The 22547-nt window shown below is 37.6% G+C and overlaps 3 protein-coding genes across 6 annotated transcripts; 2 read left to right on the forward strand and 1 right to left on the reverse strand.

Annotated features, from left to right (window-relative positions):
• Positions 1-20: 20 nt before the first annotated feature.
• pcmtl (l-isoaspartyl protein carboxyl methyltransferase, like) lies at positions 21-3441 on the forward strand. 3 transcript variants are annotated; one of them, XM_051868050.1, is made up of 10 exons: positions 23-108; positions 341-420; positions 823-957; positions 1094-1198; positions 1310-1341; positions 1419-1523; positions 2032-2152; positions 2316-2401; positions 2479-2648; positions 2753-3441. In XM_051868050.1, the coding sequence occupies exons 3-10, from the start codon at positions 840-842 to the stop codon at positions 2763-2765; spliced, it is 750 nt and encodes a 249-aa protein (XP_051724010.1). In that variant the 5' UTR covers positions 23-108; positions 341-420; positions 823-839; the 3' UTR covers positions 2766-3441. The 3 variants fall into 3 exon arrangements, with proteins under 3 accessions (XP_051724009.1, XP_051724010.1, XP_051724008.1); XM_051868048.1 differs by having other exon boundaries at positions 2789-3441; XM_051868049.1 differs by lacking the exon at positions 341-420 and having other exon boundaries at positions 21-108; positions 2789-3441.
• Positions 3442-3737: 296 nt separating this feature from the next.
• rpusd2 (RNA pseudouridine synthase domain containing 2) lies at positions 3738-7716 on the forward strand. Its single transcript, XM_051868046.1, has 3 exons — positions 3738-4457; positions 4542-4838; positions 6528-7716. The coding sequence occupies exons 1-3, from the start codon at positions 3786-3788 to the stop codon at positions 7347-7349; spliced, it is 1791 nt and encodes a 596-aa protein (XP_051724006.1). The 5' UTR covers positions 3738-3785; the 3' UTR covers positions 7350-7716.
• A 247-nt stretch (positions 7717-7963) lies between these two features.
• On the reverse strand, positions 7964-21029 carry disp2 (dispatched homolog 2 (Drosophila)). Of its 2 annotated transcripts, none has more exons than XM_051868044.1 (8): positions 20706-21029; positions 15166-15573; positions 15036-15068; positions 14619-14742; positions 13448-13575; positions 13221-13318; positions 13019-13116; positions 7964-12666 (listed from the first exon to the last, which is right to left on the reverse strand). In XM_051868044.1, exons 1-8 carry the CDS (start codon positions 20795-20797, stop codon positions 9193-9195), a joined length of 4455 nt encoding a protein of 1484 aa, XP_051724004.1. In that variant the 5' UTR covers positions 20798-21029; the 3' UTR covers positions 7964-9192. The 2 variants fall into 2 exon arrangements, with proteins under 2 accessions (XP_051724004.1, XP_051724005.1); XM_051868045.1 differs by having other exon boundaries at positions 15036-15065; positions 20706-21028.
• Positions 21030-22547: the final 1518 nt, after the last annotated feature.

Raw genomic sequence — 22547 nt, forward strand, 5'->3', positions numbered from 1 at the left:
CACATGTCCGTCAAAAATTTCGTGAATGCTATTGGTCCAAGAGAAATGTTTGGAAACGCTACTTCCGTTTACTTCCTCAGCACGTTAACATCAGGTCGAATTTTACAAGTAAGATATTTGTTCTGTGTTGACAGTTATGTACTTAGTCTATCTAATATTTTAAAACAATATTATGCAAACTTGTACTTGAGGCGCTGCATATTGTTCTTTTTATTGCTCGGTGATATTTTAGTTGTGCGATATGAAAACTACGTATAACATTTTAAAGCACAGTTTGTTGCGTAGAGAATAATATTATGTTATTTCACTGTCTATTTGCTGCCTGGCTTGTAACATTTAGGTCAGATCCGATTCTCACGTTTGTTGACCTGAATCAAGGACGCATGTTGGACGCATCAGTGGTTTGAGGTCTAAAGACAGGTAGATCCAGATATTAAAGCTATTAACACGATCAAACACAGTATAACAAGCATCACAAATTCAAATACTCGTATAGTTTTTAATTTACACAAAAATCATGCATATCTTTTTTTTTTTCTTCTTCTTTTTTTTTTTTTTTTTTACACACCCTGCTGGGGTGGAAAACAGCCTAGGTTTGCTGCTTTTATTTTTCCCAGCTTTGTGAGGCTGCTCTGTTGGCTGGTTTTATAGACTTTGTAGATCAGCTTGGCAAAGTATAAGTGGTTTAAGTTGGTTATTTTTTCAGCATGGTAATAAATGAAGACTCAGGAGAGGTGTATTTCAGAGTGAATTTACAGACTGTCCAAACATGGCAGTTATTTTTGTGGAATGATCAAGAAATAAAAATGTCATTTGTTGCAGGCGGTGCTAGTTAGGCAATGCAGACTGTGCTCAGGCTGGCAGCAGTAGCGGTCCCTATGGGTTTGCTGCTCTCCAGAACCATGGCATGGATCTCTAGTGGCAAAACACATATAGAGCTCATCACTCGCTTAAGAGGTCAGTAGATAGATAGATAGATGGTCATATAAAAACAATACTTTGATGTTATTGTACATATGTCAATACACAGATTTCTGCAAGTTAATGGATATAGATTCCCTAGTATAGATTTTAATGTGTCTTTCTGTGACAGATCATGGAGTCATCCACAGTGACAGAGTGTTTAATGCCATGCTTGCCACCGATAGAGGGATTTATTCCAGAGACCGCCCTTATGCTGACTCTCCCCAGTCCATAGGTGATTTCTTACAACAGCAGGCATATTGGTTTCAATACATGAAGTAAACTGAAAAGAGTGCTGACTGCAGAGACATTTTTTCACTCAGACATTGTTTTTTTCTCTGCAAAGGATACAAGGCTACAATCAGTGCCCCTCATATGGTAGGTCGGACAAACGCGTCTAAAAGTAGATGTTACTGTCATATTTAATATGTTCTAATGAATAATTGTTTGTCTAGCATGCACATGCTCTTGAGGTTCTCAGTGACAAGTTAATAGAAGGAGCCTCTGCCCTGGATGTGGGTTCAGGAAGTGGATATCTCACTGCGTGCTTTGCCAGAATGGTGAGTGCAGTTTTGTTTCAGCATGTCATGCAAGCTTTTGATATAAAATATTTTTGTTTATTTTCCCCCCACATTTTTAATCTCAACAAGAAATATAATGCCACTGTTGCCACACAACTGAATCATCTGTAGGTGTGTGTGATGGGAGTACAATATAAACTAGAAACATATACATAAATCCCACACACTATTCAAACTTGAATCATCAAAAAATATTTTTTATTAGCATAGTTTCAATCAATCAACCTTCTTCAGACTTACAACACAGCAAAATTAACACCTCATTTAGAGTATGAACAGCTGTTAATAATAATCCCACACCTCTAACTATGCAGACAATGTAAGATTTAAAATAAAAGAAAAACAAATACCTGCAAATAATCAGAAAAGGAAGAAATGCAGATATACTCCCAATTAATATATAGCCATATATATATATATACACATACATACATACATACATACACACACCTGTTTTTCAATATGTTTTACTATGTTTATACTGCAGGTAGGGCCCTCTGGAAAGGTAGTGGGAATTGACCACATAGATGAACTGGTGCAAACCTCTGTGAAAAATGTCCAGGCGGACGATCCAGAATTGCTTGCCTCTGGACGAATTAAATTAGTGGGTGAGGGATTAAAATAGTTTATTTTAAAAAAATGTGTTTTTTCTTATACGTTGAAGCACAAACATTGTCATTTGACTTGTTTGTCTACATTTTATGACATTGCTATTGAAATTACAAATTGTTTTTAACAGTTTTTTTTTTTTGTGTTGTCCCTTTTTTGCAGTGGGTGATGGACGGTTAGGTTTTCCTGATGAAGCCCCCTATGACGCCATCCATGTTGGAGCAGCTGCTCCTACACTCCCTAAAGCCGTATGCGCATTAGGCATTTGATTTAATTGTTGTTTATATAGCCTTCAGTCGTCTGATTTAAACATGTGCATCAACAGCTCCTGGAACAGTTGAAACCAGGTGGGAGACTTGTTTTGCCTGTGGGCCCGGAGGGTGGAAACCAAGTTCTCGAGCAGTATGACCGTCAGAGCGATGGTACTTTCCTCAGGAAAGCACTGATGGGTGTGGTTTATGTCCCACTGACAGACAAACACCACCAGTGGCCAAGGTATGTATTAGTCTGTATGAGATGAATAAGAACGCAGTGATTTATATTGTAGTGTGCAGTAGTTCATCACAACTGTGTGGCTGTTGATTTGTTTCTCTTCCCAGTGATGAGCTCTGATTGCAGTATGGTTGCCCCTGCAGGAGATGGCGCTGGTGCTGTGGTTCAGTAAGCCCTCAGGGCTAAGGAAAGGCCCCTCATCCCATCTCACCTGCTGCCTAGCAACACACTGGTCTGGATCATTCAGATTCTTGACTTAAAACTGAACTTCAAAAGCAGCAGTGGATTGAAATCAATGATGTAATTTTGGAGGTGGTGTCCCTTCACATACTTAAACTGTGGGAGCAAAAACTTCCATATCTAGGGCTTGTGATCTCAGTATGCTTATAAGTGGCCATGTGTTCAGCTTTAACATACTATACAGCAAGAAGCAATCAAAATAGAGTACAGTTTTAAATGTAAACTGCTACCATGCTACCTTTGATGAATCATTTTCATGTCTCACTACTAAGTTATATGCCAAGGCTTAAATATATGGGAAACAAAAATACCTTTTGCTATTGAAATTAAGAATGAGTTTAAAAACGTGTTCTCTTTTTCTTTCTAATTATGTGCATGGAGTCAGATTTTTAGTTGAAGTGTTGCTGTTGTCTAATCAGCTGTGTAATTTGATTTAAAATTTTAATTAATCTAAGAAATGTTGTAGTAATCTACATGTTAAATGTAACAATTAAATGTAAATATAATGCAATAACTTGTTTTTTTTCCCCACAAATTGATAAAGCTATCAGAATACTATGCTATGTGATTTAAGGTCATATCAACTATTTTTAATTTTGCTATGAAATATATAAATATATAGCACTGCATTACAAAGAAGGTAGAGGGAAAAAGAAAAATACATGTGTTATCGTGTGAAGAGATATGAAATTAGCTGACCATTGTCATCGAATAAAAAGAAGCAATCGATTTTTGGAGCAAAAATAGCTAGAAATAATATTTATATGGTAAATTTCATTAGACTCAGAAAAGTGAATAGAAGAAAAGCAGATTTTACGCCAATAAATAATTCGTAAACACGTGACGTCACAACTATGTCATCAACCCAAGACGGAAGTAGTATTGTCATTGAACCGCTGGATGGCATGGTTCACGTGTGTGAAGGGGAAGATAGGTTTAAATTCATTACTTTGCGTTGGAAAAAGAGAAAACAATAATTTCCTGAGACACTTGTATCAGAACAAAAACGTGAGTGTTAAAACTCTGGGAACGCTACGAATAGCGTTAAATGTCTGGAGAAATAGTGCACAAGTCGCCGTTATATGTTTGAACTTCACAAAACAACAGCGCTTCACACAGTTAAACGACATGGAGACTAAAGGGGCCACCGTGGAAGAAGACAGCTGTGATACGGACAGCACTGTTAGACCGAACTGCGGTAAACGTAAAAACGAGGAGACCGATGAGACAGCAAGACAAGGCAGAGGAAAGAAGCGAAAGAGGGGTGGAAAACAGTTGCGTCCCGGAGAGCGGTACGTGCCTCCTCCACAGAAACGCAACCCAGGTGTGAGTTTCAGCCAAGAACATTTTGCGGAAACATCCTACTATTTTGAAGGCGGTCTTCGCAAAGTGCATCCTTATTATTTTGATTTTAAGACGTACTGTAAGGGACGTTGGGTTGGTAAAACTCTATTAGACGTTTTCAAGAGTGAATTTCGTGCGGAGTCTTTGGACTACTACAATAAGGCTGTCAAAGAGGGGCGGATTAAACTGAATGAAACGCCCGTGGATGACCTGAATATAACACTAAAGGTAAGAGATCACGTGACAATACTCACCGACTGTCTCTTTGTATGTGGTCTTGTTTAATTGGTTTGTATCAATTTTGCTCGCTAGAACAATGACTTTTTGAGGAACACAGTGCATCGTCATGAGCCCCCTGTGAGCGCGCAGCCCTTAGAGGTTTTGGTGGATGATGGTGAAGTGGTGGTTGTGGATAAACCCGCCTCACTTCCTGTGCATCCCTGTGGGCGCTACCGTCACAATACTGTCATCTTCATTCTGGGGAAGGAGAAAGGTCTTAGTGGCCTCCACACAGTACATCGACTGGACCGCCTCACCTCAGGTGTGCTGCTGTTTGCTCGTACACTCGAGGTTTCCAAAAAACTAGACGAAATGGTTCGTGAGAGACAGGTAAGACATACTTTCTGAACATCACAGAAAATTACTTTGACTCATTCCTGAGCTTTGGAAAATTGTTTATCAAAACCTCCTTGCAGTAGTGAGCACACTTCCCCACAGACTTAATGAGGTATCACTCTTTTAAAGGGTTAGTTCACCCAAAAAATGAAAATTATGTCATTAATTACTCACCCTCATGTTGTTCCAAAGCCGTAAGACTTTTGTTCATCTTCGGAACACAAATGAAGATCTTTTTAATGAAATCGGAGAGCTTTCTGTCCCTCCATTGACAGCTACGCAACTACCATTTTGATGCTTCAAAAAGTTCATAAAGAGATCGTAAAACGAATCCATATGTATTGAGCGGTTTAGTTCAAATTTTCTGAAGAGACACAATCACTTTATATGATGAACAGATTGAATTTTGGCTTTTATTCACATATAAACATTCAGCAACTCGCACATAATTTGTGGTAAACAGAAGCTCAAGCAAGTTTGCTTGATGCGTGTGAGAACCAATGAAGTTCATTCCCGTGTGTTACACAGCACGTTGGGTTCCGGAAAAGGTTTGAAGCAGGTTCTGTTTATAAGTGGATAAAAGCCTAAATGAAATCTGGACAACTAGGAAATATGCAATTTTTAAAATTGTGATTTCCAGGCCTGGAAACGTCATGGAAGTATCTATTTTCAGTACCGTTTTTTTTGCTCAGCTATAGAATATGGAGCCCTGCACATGACATGTACAATCAAACATAGATATTGTAGCTACAAATTAAGACTTCCAATTACGTAATTAAAGGCCTTGTTTTATTAATTTGTTCCTTTGTTTTAGTTTAGTTTAATGGTGCCAATATATCTTGTAATTGTTTTATCCCCCCTGTGTGACATTTCTGTACTAAAATTTTTAATTAGTTAGAAATTACATTGTTTATCCAATGTCTAAAAGTGATTTTTAAAAACCTTTTTTTTTATCCAATAACATATGACTGGAATACTCAGGCAAAGTCACAGAAAAGAAATGCAAATTCATTGGTTAATAAGGTGTGGGAACCCGACATAAACTATGCTTTAAAATGTTCAGCTGTGTTTATTTATATCAGTTAATCACATTTAAATTGTACTTAAATTTCTTTAAAAATCTTATTCATATCAGAACAATAGGTTTTCTGTGGGTCTTAATTCACCCTTTGACAAATGAAGGCCTTAAAAAGGTCTTAAATCGGAGCAGAAAATGTTAAATTCATGAAGTGCCATTAAATGTTGCATGCATTGCAAAAGAGGAATATCTTCCTCAGTATTTTTGTTTTTTTCCTATACTAATATATAAACATCCTTAAATCAAAATATATTTACTTATGATATGAAATCTTGTTTTTTGAAAAAGATTTTATACTTGAAACAAGAACAAATGTCAATTGGATATGAACTTGTTTTCCCATTGTCAGATATTTGTTCTTGTTTTATTCGTAAACTCAAGTTTATTTTATCACTCAAAAAACAAGACTTATCTTATGTCGTTTTGCTAATGTACCTTGATTTAATTTTTAGACAAAAAAGAGTGCTCCCGATACATTTACATATTGATGTCTTATGTTCTATTTAATTTATTCTTTAATTTTTCTTTACTTGGTCTTGAAGTCTTAAATTTTAGAGTTTTCTTTTTATGCAGATTTTAACCATACTCTCTTTTGTTTTTCACAGTTAGAAAAGGAATATGTGTGTCGTGTGGACGGGGAGTTTCCAGAGGGTGAGGTGGTGTGTGAGGAACCCATCCTGGTAGTGTCCTTCCGGGTGGGCCTTTGTAGAGTGCATCCCAAAGGCAAAGAATCCCGCACAGTGTTCCAGAGACTGAGCTATAACGGACGCTCTAGTGTGGTCCGCTGTATGCCTCTCACAGGACGTACTCACCAGATTCGTGTTCATCTTCAGTTCCTTGGCTTCCCAATCCTCAACGATCCCATATATGGGTCTTCTGCATGGGGTCCGAATAGAGCCAAAGGAGGGCTGGTGGGTATGAGTGATGAGGAGCTTCTAGAAGCTCTTATAGAAGAACATCGTTCAAAGGAGAGTCTGCACTTGTTGGATTTGCCTGATGAAGAGGTCTCAGGAAAACATGGGCTGAAGACAGAGTGTAAGGTTGGTGCTCAAGAACACAGTGACCAAATAACAGTGCTTGAGTCAAGCAGTGGTGCATGTGATGACAGTTCCTGTAAAGTGCCTCTGGGTAAAGCGGAGGCAGAACACAGCCAAGAACTTCACAAGAGCACATCTGCAGTTGAGTCTGAGGGCGAGATGAACGGTGCTCAAAAAGAAAAAAATTCTATCTCAGATGAAGCCCCCAGAACTGCAAGATCAAATTCTTTTGTCAGAGATAATTTATGTGGCGAATGTAAAATTGTGCGCCCTGACCCAACAGAGAAGGATTTGATAATGTATCTACATGCATTACGCTACAAAGGACCTGACTTTGAGTACTCAACCCAACTGCCTGACTGGGCCAAAGAAGACTGGCTTCAGGATTAAACTAAAATCTGATGTATTCATGCAACATTTGTTACCTGATACTACTGCACATGAGTTTACAAGGATTGGGTTAAAAAAAAAAAAAAAAAACACATTACTGAATATATATATATATATATATATATATATATATATATATATATATATATATATATATATATATATATATATATATATATATACAGTGTGAATTCAGAATGACTCCTTTTTAAGTTCTTTTAATTTAAATTGGTGAATTTATTAGTCTGTACAGCGGTGCATCTCTGTGTTTTGTCTCAATTTTTTTTCAATTCCTTGTATTTCAAAAGGACATTTCATCTGACATTAACATACAGCAATAAAACAGACTTTTTTGTGGGAATGAAAATGAAGCATGTTTTTATTATATATATATATATATATATATATATATATATATATATATATATATATATATATATATATAACGTTTATATATATTATACAGGTGAGAGTAATTTTAATTAAAATGTCTCGCGCGAAATGCCATGTTATGCATAGAAATTACACTTGAGATTTTTAATTGCTTCTTAAATCCAGTTTCAACCTGTTGTGGCCTGAAAACCTTCCTAGAAAGTCAGAGATAGATTGCAGTGTAACCTCAATTAAAAATATTTTTATTTTTTATTTAACTTCTTCACCATAGTTTATTTTCTGACAACTTCAAATCTGACTTTACACACGCAGTAGTTCCACACCAGCAGGTTTTATGATACAGCTGCATAATTTCAGGGGGAAAAACTTTTGGCACAAATCATTTTTACATTTTGGCACTTTGTATTTTAAGATGCTTTGATAATGTTAAGGACACATCTGCTGGCCTTAATGAAGTAACATCAAATCAATCTGAATATAAAAAAGAAACATGTTCTTTAGCAAAACATCACTTTGCAGTATAACAGGTTTAACTGACCTTTGATTCCAGTTTTATAAAGGATTGACATCTTTGTGCACATCACAAAACACCACTTATTACATACAGCCATTTGCATTCTGATTAATGCGTATCTTTCAAATACATACTGAACACAGAGGTAACACTCACAGTCTTGTATCAAGTTCAAAGGTTGTATTGCAGGGATTTATAAATCTGGGGCATTAGTGAAACATGTCCACACACTGAAGCATTCTAACTAAAGCACACTGCTGTAATTGGCCTATATCCTGATGGGCAGTCATTGTCTGTTTTTAAAAGAGGTACTTTCATGGCTCTGCAATAACAAAATTATGTTTCCTTAAGCTTTCAGGTCTGAAAATATTTCATAACATAAACATGCAATAAAAGGTATTCATGTGTAAAACAGTTATAGCCACAGTAAAAAGCCAAGTGTTCCTGGCATAAGTTGAGTGTAAAATTACTGTAGTGGGTTATTTCAGTGCTTAATAATTTGTGTATAATCAAATCATTTGGAGAACTTAATTGGTTGTTGAGTCCAGTAAAGAAATTGATAATGATTGTGACCTTAACAAAATTATAGAGATTAGTTCATGGCTTGGTTGTGTAAGAGATCAGGCACAATTGTTCTTTAGGTGTTTGTAAGTTTGCAGTTCAAGGCCCCTGAAGAAAGGCTTTTTCAAAGGCTATTGTGGGTGCACATTCAGTGTATATTTACATGACATGCAAGGAATCATGCTAAAAAACCTCTTTTTCAAATTTTTGTAAGCACTGTGCACACTTACAAACATTAATTGGTGTTTGCAAAACATTGTCTAGTACTCTTTTTTTCAGAAACGTAATATGCTGCTGAGTACAAAAGTTCAGCCCACCATATAAAGTTCTTGCCATGCTGTGGTTTAGATTTGCTCAGTGTGTTGACAATATTGATCAGCTGCCACCTTCACCTTTTCCTTCCCTTTTGATCCAGACATCGGGCATATCGGGTTTGCTGTTGGGCAATATTACAGGCACCTCACTTTGGGTGGTCCTCACCCTACCAGACCCCGGGGAGGCAAGGTCATATACAGTCTCCTTCAAGGACAGACGTAAAGTGTCTCTCCTGCCATTAAGGTGACCAGGTTGCAACTCTTCCTCGATCTTAACAGCTTGAGAGACTAAGATTGCAGGTTCTACCTCACTTAAGCAGGTCTCATTGGAGTCTTCGAGTCCCTCCATGGAACTCTGAGATTGACATGACAAAAGCCGTTTGTGTAGCTGACAGCTAGTGGCTTCATCTATTGAGAGTGACCTTTCATTGACAGTGTCTGTAGTCTGAGTGATCATGATTTCTTCCATGCTTGAGGAAGATGATAAAGACACATTCCAAAGTTGGAGCCCACCTCTGCATTTCTTGCACAAAACCTTTTCCTTAGGCGCATCTTGTGGAAGAGCAACTACAGGACACAACGTGTTCTCTTTGTACGGGGATGAAGTCTGGAGTGCTGGAGGCGGATTGCAACCCTTGAGGTGCCTGCTACACATTTCTGTGCTGTCAGCCTCAATGCTGACTCGATCATAGTCTTGCCTTGGACTAAGCCCACAGAACTGAATGTCGTCGGAAAGGACAGAAGGTCTGTTGGACAGCTTGCTGGTGCAAGTGCTATTCTCGAAGCTGTCGCTCAACTGGCAAGCAAGTGGCTGCAGCTCGTACTGTTCTGGCTCCCGTCCTCCCATCGGTTGGCGCTTTCTATGGTGCTGCTGATTGGGGCAAAGAAAGCCTTCGCTTTCTTTATTAAAACTTCTTTGAACCCGAGAACCCGTGCCACAGCCAAATGCCCCATTAGCTGCCGGATTGGTGGTCCCTGGTTCTGTAGCCGAACAGGACGACAATATATTTTCAGTGGCTTGCTTTTTAACACAGGGTAGGGTTATTCTCCCACAGTTCTTTTGGGGGCCGAAGAAGCAACACAATGACTGGAAGAAGAAAGTGGCGAAGCCGCATGCAACACACTTCACAAGCAGGAGGAAGATCCCAAGCTTCCTGAAAAGCAATGCAGTCGCGGGTAACATAATAATGCCCACGCAAAAATGTGCCCCAGCACCTGTAGCTACCGGGTAACCCATTCTCTTCAGGGAATGTGCAACCCTGCCCAGTCTGTCACTGTGTGGGGCCAGGCTGTATGAAATGCAGTAATTGGCCACAAAGTCAACAGAAAGACCTGCAGCTGCTGAAATTAAGAGCGCTTCCACACCATTTAACTGCCATTCTAAAAGCACAAGGAGACCAACGGTAGCAAACACACTCCCTCCCACCGCAGCGGACACATACACACTTAATGGAATATTCCATGTCGTGAGTAAGAGCAGTGCAAATGTGAGAGCTATTGAAAAGCCTGCCACCTCCAATGTCTCTGAACTCAAGCAGTGCTGGAAGTCATATAAGCCTAGCTGGCTTACAAACCATCCTTTCTGCAGTCCCACTGGAGCCTTAGAGATTTCCCCATTAAACCATGATAAGATCTCTTGATAGAACTGTGACATTCTGCTGAAGTTGAAGCTGTAAAGTTGTACAGTCTTAAATATTAGTACAAGGGCAGCGATTCGACCCTCCGAATCAAACCTTAGGCCTCCACCACTGGTTAAGCGCCCCTCTGCATAATGTTCTGCCAACATCATGCTAAGGCACTGCTCGAAAACACTTGGTGGGTAAGGAAAGGGAATATTATTGCAGCAAAAGCTAAATGCATCATCGCTTTCGGAACAGCGGCGTATAGAAACCCAGTGAATCAAACGTTCAACAAAACACACATTGTCTTCTACTGTTTCTTGGTCAGCTGATAATGGAGAATAGAAGCTCTGGTTTTGAATTTTTCCACACAGATCCCGCAACCACAGTTGGGCTTGAGGACTGCTCATATTGAACCCTGGATCAAGAGCTAAAGATCCATTACTTTTTGGATCGAAGTGGTCACCATCGTCTGATGGAACGATGCCCCAAATTAGAGTCAGCGTCATGGGTTCATCTTCACCCTGTTTCATTCGCTCAAACATGAACTGATGGCGATATTCAGCATCGTATCTCTCAAAGGGATGGCTGGAACGGAATAGCTGAGTTGTCCTGCTGTCCGAAGTTGGCAGTTTCATGCCAGGGTCTACGCATGATATGTATGTTCCACCTACTGCGAGCACTGCAAACCAACAGATCCATATGTATCGGAATTTCACTACTCCACAAGGCAGGATCTTTAAAAAAAGCAGGTTTGATGTGTCCGAAAACCCTCGGCCTAACGCCCGAAGCTTCTGCCTCACGGTAAACAAACAGCGCTTTCTGGAACTTGTCTCCCAGAATCCACCTGTATTTTTCGAGCAGCAAGGCTTCCACGTTGCCTTTGCAACAGGGTTTGAAGACATCTCAGTATAGCGTTCCTGCAAAATGAGGGTGCAAGGAAGCCAAACAAGAGCAAAAAATGTGTTTATTAATGAAGCACTGCCAAGATATACAGCGAAGCATCTCACGGCAGTGATGCTACTTATGTAGCCAGAGTAAAACGTGATGCTAGATGTCAGACCTGACACTAATATCAAGTATCCTATTTCCTGTAAAACCCGGTTCATTCTCTTCTCAGGCACAGCTGGAGGGTTGTGGCTTAGCTGTAGTTTCCAGAAATCAACAAAAGTCAGGGCTTGATTTAGGCAACTTCCCAAAAGCACAAGGACTGATGCAAGATTGAGGAGTGGAAAAAATGTCAAGCGAAATGCGAATTTGTAGAAAAAATATGAGGTGGAAAGTGATAAAATGACAGCAACCAGTGACATCACTGCTATAAATGGTGATTTGAGATATAGTCCCATTGTGAACAAAAGTGCAAGAGCTGCAAGAACAGGATAGATAGAGTCCCATGCTAAATAATATTTAAAAAGTTTTTGTTTAATTCCCAAATCCATTCCTGTTATGGTGGTGTTGTTATAGGTGAGCTCGCGACCCTCTAGATGGTCCAAATAAATTTTCATCAATGGATCACCTTTTTCCACTGGTAGAAACACAACACTATATTTTAGAGAAGGGACCTTGTATTCAACAGTCTGTGGCCCCAGGAAGTCCTTGTCCACAAGGTAATGAAGAATCTGAAAGATGCTTGACAGTTTACAGCGGTGTGGGACGGATGCACAACGGCCAAATTTACTCCTCTCAGTACATGATGCAACCAGGCTTCTGTCATGGTAGTAAGGGGCACAGAATCTGAGCAGACCAAGGCTTTCAGAAACCTGCTGTGCAGTCAGACTAAAGCAGGAAGAAACGTTGTTAAGAAGAGCCAAGTAGTTTCCCAGAGACCAACTTGGACAGCACTCATTTTCCACTGTGGAGCCGTATAACTCTGATCTGACTTGGCAGAGTTGATCAAATTGTGTCCCTGAACGGATCTAAAATGATAATGAAAAAATTACTTGCATTCAAAATGACAAATTTGTAAAAACAATTTGCATATTTATTTGTATATATGCTGAAATATAAAATATTTACAAATCTTTTATGTTTAAATTGTAGTTTCTTATTTGTTTAAACAAGTATGTGTGCCAGAACCAAACTACCTGTACAAATACCTATGATTACTAATGAGATTATATTCAATTCTGTAATATATGAATCTGATTATTAACACACACTGTATAGATTCTATCACATATCCATTAAAACACTGCATTGAATGCCTAACTTCGTCTTGAGAACCTAAGAAGATTATCCTTTTGGCAAAATATAGAGTCCTTGGTTTACCTGTGTCTGTTCCATCTGGCACATGGAGTAAATTGCCTTTAGACTCCAGAGACTGGCAGAGTTTCCAGAGCGGAAGACCAGCTGAGCATAGCGCTCTCCTACAGAACCACAGATTGGGTGACAGAAAACAGCATCACATAAAACATGCTGTGTGCTCCATTTACTGATTTATTAGGTTAGGAAATACCTGATAAAACCTCACCTGGGGCATTACAAAAAAAGTTGTGCTCAGTGTAATCTCTGTGCAACATTCTCCTTGATCGTTCTCTTAACTGAGGTTCAGATCTAATTGTGTCCTCTCTGTAAGACAATTTTTTTCAATATAAACACTTTTTGCTTTTTTGGTATTAAAAGCAAGTCTGATTTAGTGAAAATATCAGTAGTAGAAATTTAAAGTATGTTTAATATCATATGATCGCCAAGAAATACCCTGCCGTTGTTCTTTCTGTGAGTTGCCGTGGAACTGGGGACAATGATTTTCCAGGCCCAGTGTTTTGCTGTAACCTCATCCAGGTTGCTAGACGGATACTGATGTCTGTTCCACGAGGTTCAAATCCCTGTGAGATCCGATCAAAGACACATGAGGGGTAGCCGGTAACTCTTTGAAGTCATTATAAAAATTAATTGAAGTCATTTGAAAGGCCAATTTACAATTCTAATGATGAGAGTCTAGCATTGGCCAGTTTATTCTCAGAAATTTATTCAAGCACTCTTAATGTAAAAATTTCTTTATACTTTATATATCTCAGTTGTAACTGTTGCTTGTTTTAAACTTAAAGGATTAGTCCACTTTCAAATGAAAATTTCCTGATAATTTACTCACCCCCATGTCATCCAAGATGTCCATGTCCTTCTTTCTTCAGTTGAAAAGAAATTAAGGTTTTTGATGAAAATATTCCAGGATTATTCTCCTTATAGTGGACTTCAACGGACCCCAAACGGCTGAAGGTCAAAATTACAGTTTCAGAGCAGCTCCAAAAGGCATTAAACGATACCAGATGAATCGTTTAAAGCCGCGGCACCAGTTTAAAGATGCGGCACCAGTTCAGTTTTTTCCGTAATTTGAATAGGGAAGGTGTAGGACATACAGCGTCTGGCGGAAGCACTTGCAAGGCGATTGTTTGTGTTTATAAAGCATATACATTTTTATTTATTTATTTTTAGAAAATGACAGATCATTTCACTAGATAAGACCCTTATTCCTCGTCTGGTATCGTTTAAAGCCCTTTGAAGCTGCACTAAAACTAATTTTGACCTTCATCCATTTGGGGTCCGTTGAAGTCCACTATAAGGAGAATAATCCTGGATTGTTTTCATCAAAAACCTTAATTTCTTTTTGACTGAAGAAAGAAGGACATGGACATCTTGGATGACATGGAGGTGAGAAAATTATCAGGAAATTTTCATTTGAAAGTTAACTAATCCTTTAATCTGACAATTATTTATTTTATTTTTTACTCTAAATTTACTTTTTTTTTTTTTTTTTACATCACTTCAGTATGTTTAATTTAATTTCTTTTCTTTTTTTAGTATAAACAGATACATTAACATGAAGTAATAAACTTTACTCTTTCTATATTACAGACATGAAAATACTCACCAACAAAGGGTCTGAAAAGTCTGGCTGAGGACCAGTCAAAATCCCAGCGAGGGAACAGGCAAACAGAAGTAGTGTACATGAAATGAGTACAGTCATCGGGTACTCCACTATGACCTGGGAATAGCTGTAAAAATCAATGGTGTTCAAATGTTCAACTTTAATCTAATTGCTGAATGGCACATTAACTTGCATTATACACTACTGGTATTTCCCACACTGCATTTTCGAATTACATTACCACATTGGCTTAATGCTTGAATGCTTCTTCCCAATTCCTTCTAAATCTAATATTGAACATAAGGCTATGTTCATGTGCACTACTTTATTACTGTAAACAATAATCTTTATAACGAATTTCATGTGACGTTATTATAAACAAATAAATCTTTATCATCAGTTACTATAAAAGCATCTCACCTCCTTGGTATCCTATGCAGACCATCATTCCTACTGAGTAGACAGGCATAGTGATTAACATTTAAACGTTTACAATCAACTACATGTATGTCCATTAGAATGATATTTATAATAGAAAAAGGGTCTGGACCTCACTGTCACCATGTGATGCTGTACAGGCTTGTGGTTACTGCCATCATGAGATCCATGAAGCCATTGGCACTGCATTTTATTGTGACACGAAGGCAGACGTGATGGACTGCAGCTATGGACAGTCTTAACAGGACTCGCTGAATGCAAGTCTGATTGATGGTAAGCATTCATTTGACCTGGACATACATTGCTTTGATTCGACTGCTGGTGGCCACAGCAGGGGCATCTTTTGCGTTGTGGTGAATGATAGCCAGAGCCCTGTGATACTTGACGGTGGAGTTGAGTAGAGGAGTGTGACTTGAATGGACTGCAGCTGTCTGCTTGATTCTCTTCTATCTTGACCGGACACATCTGAGATTCTGTGCTGTCATTGTCTGGAGGGCACAGCGAAACCTCAGGGATTTCACTGCAAATAAAAGAATCACATTATCAGATGTTTTTACTCCATTAATGTGCTGGTCTGTAGATATACTTTCACACCACTACCTTTTCAGTGTACCAAATATTTCAACAATCTGGTAATTCATTAATTGGACTGATGCAGTTACTGTAGTAATTAATTCAATGATGTGGTTGAGCAACTCATTTTGGGAAACAATTTATTTTTACTTAACTACATTTCAGCACATAACTTTGTACTCCACAGTATTTCAGGGGGAAAAAGCATGCATTCCTATAGTAGTTTCAACATAGGAAATCGAGACCTGCTACGAGACGCAATGGTGAATGGCGAATAATTTTTTTAGCCGATTCTTATGAACCATTTTCACAAATGGACTGATCTGTGTCTTCAGTTCACAGCTCACAGAATTAGTATTTTTCAACTCAAATATTCAACTGAGACTGGGATTAATTTGATCCTAAGAGCTCAAGTGTGTGGAGAATTTGGCTGATGAGGCGAAAAATAAGTTATATAATGACCCCTTTGCAAATTGGTTAGTAAATGGAAATCATATTTAGGTTATGATTGACTGCAAGTTGTTTATGTGCTAAAAGGGCTGTTGTTTTGAGAGCACAATATGTTTATGCTTACTGCATTTAAAGGGACAGTTCACCCAAAAATGAAAACCCAAAAGTTGTTCCAAATCTGTATGAATTTCTTTCTTCTGCTGAACACAAAAGAAGATACTTTGAAGAATATGGGTTACAAAACAGTTGATGGTCCCCACTGACTTCCATAGTATGGAAAAATATACAATGGAAATCAAAGGGGTCCTATTTGGTTACCAACATTCTTCAAAATATATATATTTTTTTTTGTTCAGCAGAAGAAAGAAATTCATACAGGTTTAAAACAACATGAGGGTGAGTTAATGATGACAGAATTTTCATTTTTGAGTGAACTATCCCTTAAGATCATATTTTGCTGTTGACTTCACTTGTTTGTATACTCTTTAATTTGGTAACTTGATTACTTGATATTTAATTGTTTGCTAGCATCAGACATGTTTGTGAACAAATATGCAAATCATGCATATTGAATGCCTGAATCCATCATATTGACCAAAAAATATGTTTAATGTAAATTGTAAAAAAAAAAAATTAGTTGTCCTACAAATACTTGAGTGTACAAAACAATATGCTTGTCTTGTTTTGTCTGAACAATGTGCCTCTAACATAGTTTATTTTTAGCTGAGTTTCTGACAACATACTGTATATTAGATAAGCAATGATGTCTAAAAAATGTATCAGTGAAATGCTTGAAGGCCCAATTAGGCCAAGAAGGAGGGACTCCATCAGATTACCCTGTCAAACTCATAAAAGGCCTGTTGAGATGAGATAAAAAAGCTCACTAGTACTTACAACTCAGGAAGTAAACAAAAAAAAAAATCCTTAAAATTTACTGCTAAATAATGTAGATAATCTTGAAGAACCAAAGCTTAAGATTCGGTAGGCCTATTAATTTTTTCTCCATTCAGTCAATTCACAATACTAATTATGAACAATTATTATAACTCTTTATGGGGAACAGTCAGATCTTACTGTGCTGAAATGTTGAAGTGTACAGTATTAGCTTTATTGATCAAATAATGTGTCATCATAATATAAACCATGTTTCTATTTATCCTTATTTAACATATTTCAACTAAAGTGGCAGGTTTGGTGTGACTCATTCAGAAAACATTTAACTACTCTCTTAAACATCAACAACTCCTAATAACAATGAAGATTTAAGTTATTTGCTTTCAACAAGCTTGTTTCTACACAGATATACTCTAGCTGACTCTTAGTATTACCAAGGTGACAGGCTATGCAAACACTGGAACAAACAAATGACTGCTGGTTAAGTGTATAAATGTGTTCAAGCAACAAATAAGCTTTTTTGGCTGCTTTAAATGTGCAAACTAAATTGGGCAGATTATAATACGCAAGACTGATCCCATTTAGCCGTTGACAAAATAAACAACCAAGATAAATCATATGCAAGGAAAATAAAATGACTTGCAATGCTAGATTAAACAGCCTTGACCATTATGCCTTTTCTATCTCCCATTACGAACATCTTTTGACCTCAGTACTTTGTTGCGTTCCTCTCATGTACTCATGTTATGGAATGACAATAAAAAAATCCTTGAATCCTTGAATATGGTTGCCCTATATGCTTAAAATGTTTCTTGACACATTGTGTATTTGGATGTGAGCTGCTTCATCTCCATTAACTCCATCTTTAGGATTAGCCTGCAATAAAACATGGCAATCTTTGCTGTGGATCAAATGCTAAACACAGAGCTGCAAAAATAGCATCAGGAAATTTGATAATGCAATGTAATGTATGATGAACTCACTTAGCAGGTTCTTATTACAAGGCATTCTCCAGATAATGTTACAAATTTCTACATATGTTAATAAAAGACTTATGAAAACAGTAACCATTCAGCATCTGATGAGGATCATGGGTTTTGGTTGTGCGCGCACTGCAGATGTTCTGATGGCTATCAAAAGGAACACAGGCTTAATGTGATTTGACAGCTCTGCAGCTGGTATGTCGTGTCTGGCGGTCTGCACTGCCAGGACGAAGAAGTGAATGTTGTGACCTGTCAGACTGTAAGGGTCAAATCAGTTCATCGGCAGACAAGGAAAGACACCAGAAATCTTGCACTTTGAATGACTCGGAATACCTCAAGGATAGGGAAAACTAAGCTTAATGGATATGATTGTAATTTACAGAGCAAATTTGCTCTTAAAATTCCCTATTTAACTAAAGTCATCTTAAATATTTACTGGAGCAAGCATAAATGTTTACTAAATACTTCATTTGCACTAAATCTTATGAGCATACGATGCATATAAATATTCTGCAAAAACGCTGCTTATTTTATATTCACATCTCATTCAAACTTTTAATACTCCGAGGAACTTACATGGTAGGAGTCATGATATGGAATAAAAATGCCTGAAATTTAACAGAAACTGAATTTATTGAACAAATGCTCTCAGCATTTCAGTGGATATCAGCCATGTTGGCTGACAAACACTGACTAATATCATGCAGTATAATGGACACTTACACTGCATGAGATTTACTTCAGGCTACTGATACATGGTGACTCAGTCCAGATCAAAAATAATTAGACCGATTCACCAGGGTGAATCAAGTGACACTGCTCATAGGCACATCTTCTTGCATGCAAATTGCAAAGTTGCTGCTGTATACATTGGCGAAAATCGTATTTTTAATAACCAATTTGATTTTAAATCAGTCTAAATTTGAATTACTAATCCTAAAATCCAATAATCAACCTTCTTTTTACAAAACCAAACTTTATATGAACACATACAGGCTGAATGAAACTTGATGTGAGTAGCATTTCATTCATAAGTTGAAAAAATGATTGACTGTCATCTCAGTAATGTAATTCTTTACCAAAATATTCAGATTAACGCCGTTGCCACTAGACTATAAAATCTCCCAGGCTGTTTGTGACAGTTTTGGGAGATGAAGCACTTGCTTTTGTGTGTAGGATCGTGTGCAGCCATTTTAAGCAACATAAACAACAGATAATAACATGGAACAAAACCTTTGATTAACAAATCAAATGCTGGTAAGAGAGGCCTATGTGTGCGGATTGCATTGGAATATAAAGACAAGGATTCTCCTGAGAGGGTCATACTCAAACATGAGTCAGTGCAGCTTCAGTTGGATGTTCTCCACTAAAGCTGGAGAACGCATCTCACCATCTGCTCATACTTTGATCTACAGAAACATTTCGTCATTAAAGTTAATCATTGCAAAACAGGGAATCTACACCTAGTTATGCTGAAGCAAAATGTCTAAGTCAGAGTAATAAATGAGCCATGTGATTAACATTTCAGTCAGTCATCTAACACCTCCATTTAGAGTCATAGATCCCCGTGTAGTTCATTATTAGAATTACTCCAGGCAAAAAGAAACATGCCTGCCTAATGAGGATAGAAAGAAAAGATTTCCTCTCCTTTTTGTTTTGGCATTCACTAAAAGAACTGGAATATTTCTTAAATGTCATTCTGAATAGCAGGTGTACTGTAGGTTTTTTTGTTTGTTTGTTTTTTTAGAACAAATTAAAATTAACATGGATTTTGCCCTAAAATTTATTCATTATTATTAGCTAATATAATAAATATATTTATATTTACATAAATAAATACTCATGTAAATATAACACAAGAAACTGTTAATATTTCTGAACAAAAACATCAAGATTGTCTTCCAGATCAGAGCCAAAGTCACATCCGCATACACATATAATAGCAATAAATAATAATATCTCACTTCAAAATATTACATCCAATAACATTACAGAAAAGAATATTAAAATTAACTTAAAGTTGATATCACATCAGTCTCTCACAAGCTATAATTAATAAAGTTTAGATGACCAGAGCACATTTATGATATGGTATACCCTTTTATAGAAATACTTCCTTAATTTTACTAGCATTCATTTTTATCAAGTTACAGAGCTAATGATTGTACTGCAGAACAGGAATGTCTTGATTATATTATAATGTTTAATAAAATACAAAATGACATAAGTAATGTGCTTCTAATATATTTAAGTTCAATTTCCATGTGACAGCAGATGCTGCAGAACATTATTTTGTCATCCATCACAAGAATGTAAAGAATATTTCCCATGTGTCCGTTTGAATGGCAGGGACACTGTAGGTCAAATATAAATTAACATGGTTTTTGCCCTAAAAATGAATTCATACTGGCTTTTGTGACCCAAACGTCAACTGTATCATCAAGATCAGCGGTCGTGTCAGTTTATGGATAAGATAAGCGCAAACCCAATAAATTATAGTATTTCGTAGTAGTAGTATTTACACGTGATCTTCTTGTACTTTCAACCTATTGCTCGGTTTGTATTGTATTTTCCCTTGTTAACAGAAGCTAAAGTGGGTCTGATAAGCAGATACCTTAAAAAAGAGACACGTTCATTATTCCTGTTTATTCGCAAAAGCAACCATTTAAATGATTTACATTCGCTTACAGGCACACCTGCTCTAACAATTAGCTTTGTAAACCTTGATACCCACATAAGAACGTACACGTACCTTTGAGGTGCTTCCTGAGAAGGTCCCTCTGTCGTAGCAGAATCTGTGATTTCAGCATCATCACGCTCTCTAGAAATGGACACGGTATCCATACTTTGGTGTCTTTAATATCCGCCTGTCACTATTAGATGTTGTTGCCAATGATTCTGTGCAGAAATGCAATCGAATCGGGTTGTGCTCGTGCTGTTAAAGGCAAAGCCTGCGTTAGTGAGTGTACGGAGGCTGCTTCATTGTGGCGCTGTGATCTGAGGTGTTGTTGACAGTGAGTTAAGCGCGCGCTGTTCACCCGAGGGTGGTGCTGGAGAACAAAACCACATAACGTTAACACTGCAAGGGTGTGTAGCCAAAGCCGTATCGAAATTGGAAATGATCTGGTATTCTTTTCAAAAAATGTCATATGACCCGGTAGCTGACCGCAATAATTTGCTGCATACAAAGCAATACATTCCTGACGGTTCTCATTAGCCTAAATGTTTTAAGGTTTAGTTCACTTTCAAATGAAAATTTTCCCAAACTTTACTCACCCTCAAGCCATCCTATAGGTGTATATGACTTTCTTCTTTCTGATAAACACAATCGGAGAAATATTAATAAATATCGTGACGCATCTGAGATTTATAATGGCATTCATTTTTACCAAACGAGTATGAGCTGAAGAAAGTGTCTCCATCCACACCCATCCATCATAAACATATTCCACACGGCTCCGGAGGGTTAATAAAGGCCATCTGAAGCAAAGCCATGCGTTTGTGTAAAACGCAAAAAATAAGTAAAATATCCAGCTTCCGCCAGACCGCCTTCCGTATTCAAATTACGAAAAAAAACAGAACTGGCGTCGCGTCAGTTCCGTAAGTTGAATAGGGAAGGCGTAGGACGCAGCGTAAGCTTTTTGAACTGAGCGAGTTTTACACTTTCTTCGTAAGTTGAATACGGAAGGCGGTCTGGCGGAAGCTAGATATTTTACTCCATAACTTGTTAAATATGGATATTTTTTTACACAAACGCATTTCTTCGCTTCAGAAGGCCTTTATTAACCCCCCGCAGCCGTGTGGAATAGGTTTATGATGGATGGATGTTGCTGGAAACACTTTATTCAGCTCATACTCGTTTGGTAACGCTTACTGCCATTATAAAGCTCGGATGCGTCAGGATATTTATAAATATTTCTCAGATTGTATTCATCAGAAAGAAGAAAGTCATATACACCTGATGGCTTGAGGGTGAGTAAAGCTTGGTGTAATTTTCATTTGAAAGTGAACTAATCCTTTAACTGTCAAATGAAATGGAATATAGTTGTAGCACAGGCTAGGCTATATCTCATTAACGTTATGGTTTTGAATCAAAGGTTCAATTAGCCTACACAAAAATGCTTTTTATCTAGCTGTGTTGGTTTCAAACTAGAAACAACTGTTTAAGTCGGCATGAAACGGAAGTTGTCTTTTCTTCCTTATTAGGTAAATCTGAGTGAAAAGGCTTCTCGAACAAGACAAAAATTAGGGCTGGACTTGATTTTGTCCATCAAGAATTGATTGGATGGTTGTGGTTAGATATTGCTGTGATCTCATATGATTGACAGGTTGCCCCGCCCTTGTGCCAGTAAACATGTCATCAGAGAAGAGATGTTGCTGCAAGAGGGAGGGGAAGTCACTTTGATTAAAGATTATGAGAGCACATGAATTTAAAAAAAAAAAACAAATAATATAATGATGTGCATGAATAAATAATTTACAATTTTATTTATTTTTTTTTTTTCTGAATTCTAAAATACAAAATCCTGTTTTTGCAATAGCTAAGTGTTGGGGGAAAAAAACAAGAAAACTCAGTAAAAGAGATTCAGACAAG

Source organism: Ctenopharyngodon idella, chromosome 17 (assembly GCF_019924925.1).
Source record: "Ctenopharyngodon idella isolate HZGC_01 chromosome 17, HZGC01, whole genome shotgun sequence".
In the NCBI taxonomy this organism is placed as follows: domain Eukaryota; kingdom Metazoa; phylum Chordata; class Actinopteri; order Cypriniformes; family Xenocyprididae; genus Ctenopharyngodon; species Ctenopharyngodon idella.